The 6,760-nt window shown below is 42.6% G+C and overlaps 1 protein-coding gene across 3 annotated transcripts in view; it reads right to left on the bottom strand.

The window, feature by feature from the left end:
• Window positions 1-5,704: 5,704 nt before the first annotated feature.
• Window positions 5,705-6,760, bottom strand: part of SPG21 (spastic paraplegia 21 (autosomal recessive, Mast syndrome)) — a 21,537-nt gene continuing 20,481 nt past the window's right edge. For all 3 annotated transcript variants that reach the window (XM_008567960.1, XM_008567962.1, XM_008567961.1), the window contains one exon: window positions 5,705-6,429. In XM_008567960.1, the coding sequence (XP_008566182.1) occupies window positions 6,313-6,429 (117 nt within the window). In that variant the 3' untranslated portion in view covers window positions 5,705-6,312. The remainder of the gene's footprint in view (window positions 6,430-6,760) is intronic.

Genomic DNA, 6,760 nt, shown 5'->3' with positions numbered 1-6,760 from the left:
GGCGGGAGTGCCGCCGCGCTTCCCAAGCGGCGCACTATCTAGTGCGCCACCGGGCCGGCCCAGTCATTCTCATTTTTAATAGCCCATATGAAGGGTCATCTCTGGAGCAGCACTATCCAGTAGAACTTTCTGCAGTGATGCGAATGTTCCATTGTCTGCACTGTCCAGTACAGTAGCCGCTAGCCACCTGAGGCTATTGAGCACTTGAAATGTGGCTACAAGGACTGAGGAATCTAATTTTAAATTTTATTTCATTTTAGTTATTTGAAATTTAAATAGACACCTGTGGCAAGTGGCAAGCATATTGGATGGCACAGCCAGTCTGCAGCTTCACTTTTAGATGCCAGACAAGGACACCAGTAAGAAAGTGTAGTTCCAGGGAGATGTGACTCTGGAGGCTTCACTGTTTCCCAGAATGTGGAGATTATCTATGCAGGATAACTTAGAAGTTCTGCCTAAAAGCTGTTTCTAATTTGAGCTCTCTTGCATGTAGCACAGCTGGCTGTGGCCAGTTGAAGAGCCCATATCTTAGAAAAGCTCCCCACAAAGGTCCCCATTGGGCCTGCAACCTGGAAAAGAGATAGAATCAAAACCATTAGAGCTGAAAGAGACTTCAGCTATCATCCATGGCTGGTGGGATTCACAATGGTACAGTTCTCTGCAAGGCATCTGGCATTATCTATCCAAATTACAAATACCTTTATCCATTGGTCCTGCAGTCCCACTTTTAGGAATTTATCCTACAGATAACCTGCATATGCAAAATGACAGATATGAGGTTACTTATTACTGCATTGTTGAACAAACAAAAGATTGGAAACAAACCAAATGGCCATCTACAGGGGACTGGTGAAACAGAGTATGGTCCATCTGCACAGTGGAATATTATTCAGCAGTAAAAAAAGAATGAGGATGCTTTCCAAGTATTGTTATGGAAAGAGCTCCAGGATAAATAAAGTGAAAAAAACCCATGATACAGATCAATGCATATAGTTTGCTACTGTGCAAGAACGGAAAGATATAAGAAAATATATTTATATTTGCTTATATTTGTATAAATAAAAGCTAGGTAGAGACTAAGAAACTAACTGGTTTCCCTGAGGTAGGAGGATATGGGGAGCAGCTGGACTAGGAAAGATTTCTCAGTGGTACCTTTTAACACTGTTATGACTTTTGAAATGTGTAAGTGTATTACTTACTCAAAACTAAAAGGATATAACACACTACAGAGATAGTAAAAAGATCAGTGGTCGCTAGGGACTCAGGAGAGATGGTGGAGCCCAGGGGATTTTTAGGGCAGTGAAACTTCTGTAAGATACAGTAATGGTGGACACATGACATGTGCATTCCTCAAAACCACACGAATGTACCACACACTGTGAACCCTAATGTGAACTATGGACTTTAGTTAATAGTAACGTGTCAGTATTGGTTCATCAGTTGTAACAAATGTATCACACTGATGCAAGATCTTAATGATGGGGAAAGTGTGTGAGGTGGCAAGGGGAAGATGGGAACTTTGTACTCTCTGCTAATGTTTCTCTAACCCTAAAATTTTTCTAAAAACTAAAGTCTATTAAAAGAGTAAAAGTAAAATTATAAAAAAAAAGAAAAAGAGGCTTTTAAATCAACCCATCTGTTCTATTTGGGAAAGGTACTCTGTACTACATGGGACTTAGAACATTTATCTGAATGAATTTTCCAAAATGAATTTTGTATTTTTTTCCAAGACAAAAAAAAGCAAGTTTTAAATACAATAAAATTGAAATGTTTAAATATATCTCTCAAATTCAGTACTCGTTTCTTTTGTTTGGGAAACTTAGGGCAAATTTTCATGTCAGCCAAGCTGTCACGGATTGGTTCTGTGTAAGCACAACCACTCAGCTCACCACCACCAGTAAATATTTACTGACTGTATTCTGCACCAGGCAGTCTGCTAGGTGTGGGTAGAGGCTGGGACACCCACCAGTCGCTGTAATATTGCGATCAGTGCTGTAATGGGAGGGAGCAAGGAACATGGGATTGACTTTTCCTTGGGGAAGCTAGGGGGAGGAGGGGTCTGAGAAGCTCACAGAGGAGACAGAAATGGGGAAAGGACAGTCCAAGCAAAGAGCCCCACATGTGCAATGGCACAGAGTTGTGGAGGAACACAGGGAGTGTGGGAGGAGGGCAGAGATGAGCTGAGGGGTGTAAAGGGGTGCTGGCAATTCCTTCCCCACCTTTAATAAAAAATTTTGTGTCATATTGTAAGGTAAAAACTGAACGGAATAGACTCCCTCTTTGGAAATGCACATCTGCCTCTCCTTTTAGAGTATACTTTACCTTGGTAATTGTGACTCTTCTTGTTTTTAAAATGTATATTTAAATCCTTTTCCAATGTATATTTACTTTGTTCACTGTTATTCCCTCCCCTTTCAAGATACTACTTAAAACCCATTCAAATATGAGTTCACGGAAAGATACATATTATCTTTTAATTCTATTTTTCCAGGAACTTTTTGAGGTACCCTCATATTCTCTGGAAGTTTATATACTTACAGTACAAGACTTTCTCCTGTGGATCCCAAGATGATCCCTGGAGGGGAGGGGGGGCAGGCCCTGGGTGCCGTGGATTGAATGGTCCCCCAAAGTCATTGGAGCTTAATCCCCATTGTAAATGTTGAGGGTGGGAAATCCTATTACGGTAATTGAAAGGTGGGGCCTTGAAGAGATGATTAGATTTTAGGGACTGTTGGGTGTGGTTCTGAGGGCTTTAAAAGGAGAGCACATGAGAGTCTCTCTTTCTCTGCTTCTACCATCTCGCAGTGTGATACCCTGTGGGCTGAAATTACCACTAAGGAAGATCCTCACCAGATGTGTTCCCTGGACTTTAGACTTCCCAGCTTCTACAACTGTAAGCAATAATTTTTTTTTTTTTTTTTTTACAAAGTACCCAGTGCCAAGTATTTCCAGCAACAGAAATATACTAATACACTGGGCTCATATCATGTATCAAAATGAACCCATAAAACTCACCTGTTAAGAGCTGAGGTGAAGGAGTCACCAGATATGACTGGCAGTTGCTCCCCTCTTTTCTTCCTCTGAGCAGATCTTCTGCAAAGGGTAAAAGTCCTATCACAGAGTTTCTGAAGTTGTGGTCTAATTTCCACAATGGAGGTCTCTGTTCATACACTGGTGAGTGACTCAACCAGACCTGTGTGTGGACAATGTGGAGGCTGGATGGGAGTGGGGCAGGACGGCTGGTACAGCCAGTGAGGAGCCTGGGCAGGAGATGCCAAGGCCTGGTCTACAGCTAGAAAGGGTAGGTTTGGAAGAAAGCTGCCAGATCTCTGAGAGTCAGGATGTGGGTGTGGTAGATGTGGAAATGTGCTGCTCAGACCCCCTCTTCTTCAAGGAAGGCCTTAGTACCCAGCTGCAGGGAGTACAGTTGGCCCCAGCTATGAGCTCCTGCAGGGTCTGCCTCAGCTGCACAGAACTGCCACATGTAAGGCCATGCCCTCTCCAGGGCAGCCTGCATCTGGGAACTGAGCAAGGCAGCAGGCATAAGGGCTCAGCCAGTCAGCCCTCCATGAAAATATTGCAGCGGGCACTACTAGCTGCAGAGCTCCCTGCTCAGTGGTAGGTACTTGGTCAGGCCTGCACTACAGCTCATCTTCTCCCTCTGCCCAGCCCATCTTTCTTTCACAGTTGTTAGTCCTTAATAAACACCTTGCACCCAAAGTTTCATCTCGGCATCTGCTTCAGCCTGAGACTCAGGGGTAGAAGGGTATGGGTGGGGGTACAAGATGGTGGAGTTTCTAGGTGGGGAATTGGAGGAGCAGTGATGCCAGGAACTGAGATGATGGGCCCAGGAGAAGAGGGGAAGGTTTGGGCAGTGGGGACATGGGTGCAGTTTTTCCAGGTAGTGTCTGGAATGCTGCTGAAGGGTGGCCTAATACATAGGACTGAATAGGCATGAAAGGCCATCACTCAGAATTGGTCAGGGCTGGTAATGGCAGCATGTAGGCACCAGGGTGTAGAGGCAGGGGGTAAAGCTGTTAAGAGGGTATAGGCTCCCACAGGGAGAATTTGAAGAGAAAGTGCAGGAGTCCACAGTTCACTCCTGCACCGGTGAGGTGGGGGCTGCTGGAGACACGTGGCACAGCTCTGCCTACGGCAGCTCCCTGTTTGGTTGGAAAGTCAAGACAGACTCAGTAAAACTATGGCAGCCTCAAGGAAGCCTCAGATGCTACCAGGTAAAATGTCAAGCCCTAATGTTATGGCCTACCAGGGCTTTCCATTTCCATAACTCAGACAGTTATCAAGCCACAGGTAGTCAGAGAAGAAACTGTGGCCTTTGTGGAAAGATCACTGGCTTTAGGGATGGTCAGACTCAACTGGGCATCCCAGCTCCACCCCTTACTGTGTGACCCTGAGCAAGTCTCTTGACCTCTCCCAGGCTTCAGAACTTCACCTATAAAGTCAGTATTATCAGGACTGTGTTAGGGATAAAATCTGAGAAGCTACAGCCAACTCAATATTCTGAAACCTAGCAAATAAGAAGAAAGAAGCACCAATATTGATTTTCCTGCCTAAATTGTACCTCAGAGAAAACAGGTAGTTGATGAGGGAAAGTTATTTTTCAATCAGCAAATTCCAGCTAATAAATACAGAAGGAATGATAAAGATCACAGTATTATCACTGCCCTGCAACCCCTAAGGAAACAATGCATCTGTGCAAAGATCAGCAGTGGTGGCTACACCAGCAGGGGAAGCTTCTCAGGACTGGACCAGGCTGGCAACTCCTGAGCCCATCATGCAATTGTAACAACTGAGACAACCAGATGTCATGTGCCTCCTGAGGTGACCCATGGGAAGCACACAGCCCCACCTAAGAAGTGTACTGCCAAATAGATCACGCTTGACCTGATCCAGCCTCTAGATGTAACTACCAGTTTACAGGAAACACCAGGGACAGAGAAACAAGGTAAAGGACACCACAAGGCTGCAGTCAGCCAAATCCAGATTGTGGGGCAACTATATGGCAAATGAACCCATTTCTTCATTGAATACATGACCAGAAAAAACAGAGGGAGGTGGAACTTATAGTGGATCTAAGTGACATTTCAATCAAATGCAAAGTGCAGACTTTATAGGGAACCTGATTTTTTTTCAAGTCAACTATGAAAAAAAATTTATGGGATAATTGCAAATGGGAACATTAACTGGATATTAGATGAAATGAAGGAATTGTTGGTAAATTTTTAAGTGTGGTAATGGTTTTATAGCAATTTTATATCTTGAAGATACACACAGAAATATTTACACATGAAATGGTAAGAAATTAGAAATGGCTTTAAAATAATCCAGTGCTGGGAGTATGTGTAGAAGAAGTAAGAGTAGGTAAAAAGATGAAACAAGCCTGTGAGTTGATAATTTCTGAAGCTGGATGAGGAGGATATAGTTCATTTTTCTATTTTCTCTACTATGTGTTTTAAAAACTTCTACTCAGCGGGAAAGAAAGATGGTATGAAAAGTACCTGGCACATAGTAGCAACTCAATAAATGATAGCTACTGTTATTTTACAATGAATAAATTGCACTTTCGGGAGATTAAGTAACTTACCCAAAGTCACAGAGAATTGGCAAAAATCATGATCTGCTTCTCAGAAAGTCCTATGTCCACGTATCCCAGTTGGGCAGCAACAATAATCACAACGGCTACTCACTGAAATTTAATTTTTATTCCAAATGGCTGTAATATGTAGAAAGACAACAGCTAACACTCAAAACAATGTGCTTAATTAGAAATTAAAAGTAGTTGATTTTCAGGAAAGCAAAGAGTAGGGGGCTAGCCTTGGCACTCAGTGATTATACACAAGAAAGCAAAAAAAAAAAAAAAACCATTGTGTCCTTCTGATACACAATCTGGATGTGCGGCATTTACAGCAAATAGCATAAAAAGAGAGAAGGTAGAAAGGAAAAGTAAAAAAAAAGAAAAGAAAAATACCCACAAAATCCCAAACCTCAGAAATTAACATTCACTTAAGAACACAGTGGTGAAGACTTGTGGTAGCAAAATTTGCACAGTTCTTAAAATGGGAGTCTTCAAAAGTACTTCAGATTTGAAAGCTAAAAACCAAAGAGGGAACAGTTACACTGGCTTAGAAGAACCACTGCCTGACACGAAGATGACAATCAGTCCTACTTCCAAAACACAGTGAGAACCGGTGAGCCTGACGAACCTGAAGGAAGAGGCCAAGTGGTGTGTGCTGACGCCACTGATTGTACACGAGCGCCGGGTCAACTCGTCATTAACAGCAACAGCCACAACTACTGCTCCTCCTGGCTGATGCTGAGGTTGCCTTTCTGAGCCTCTAGCTCCTCGGCACTGACCATTGATGGGTCAATGGCTGCGTATTTGGTTCCATGAAACTGCAGCAAATGTATCTGTCAAAACACAGAATCATCATTTTAAATGGCTGCATTACAGAGCAAAGTGTATATAGGCCTCTATAAAAAGCTTAGTAGGAAAACATCACCACAGTAGATAAATACTTCTAAAATTACAGACTAATACATACTAATGAGAGAAAAATTGACAAATTAAAGTCAAAGATTTTTACAAAGCACGATTTGGAATCTTTGTTCCTCACTTAGTATGTAAGCAGTCTCTCCAAGTTCCTACAAAGTCTCTTCACAGATGTCTTAAATGGATGCCTTCTGCTCCACAAGCAGACGTTTACCCTTCTCTTTTTTTTTTTTTTTTTTTTTTTTTTCC

Source organism: Galeopterus variegatus, unplaced genomic scaffold (genome assembly GCF_000696425.1).
Source record: "Galeopterus variegatus unplaced genomic scaffold, G_variegatus-3.0.2 Scaffold360, whole genome shotgun sequence".
Classification (NCBI taxonomy): Eukaryota; Metazoa; Chordata; class Mammalia; order Dermoptera; family Cynocephalidae; genus Galeopterus; species Galeopterus variegatus.
This window is presented reverse-complemented; position numbering and strand designations above follow the sequence as displayed.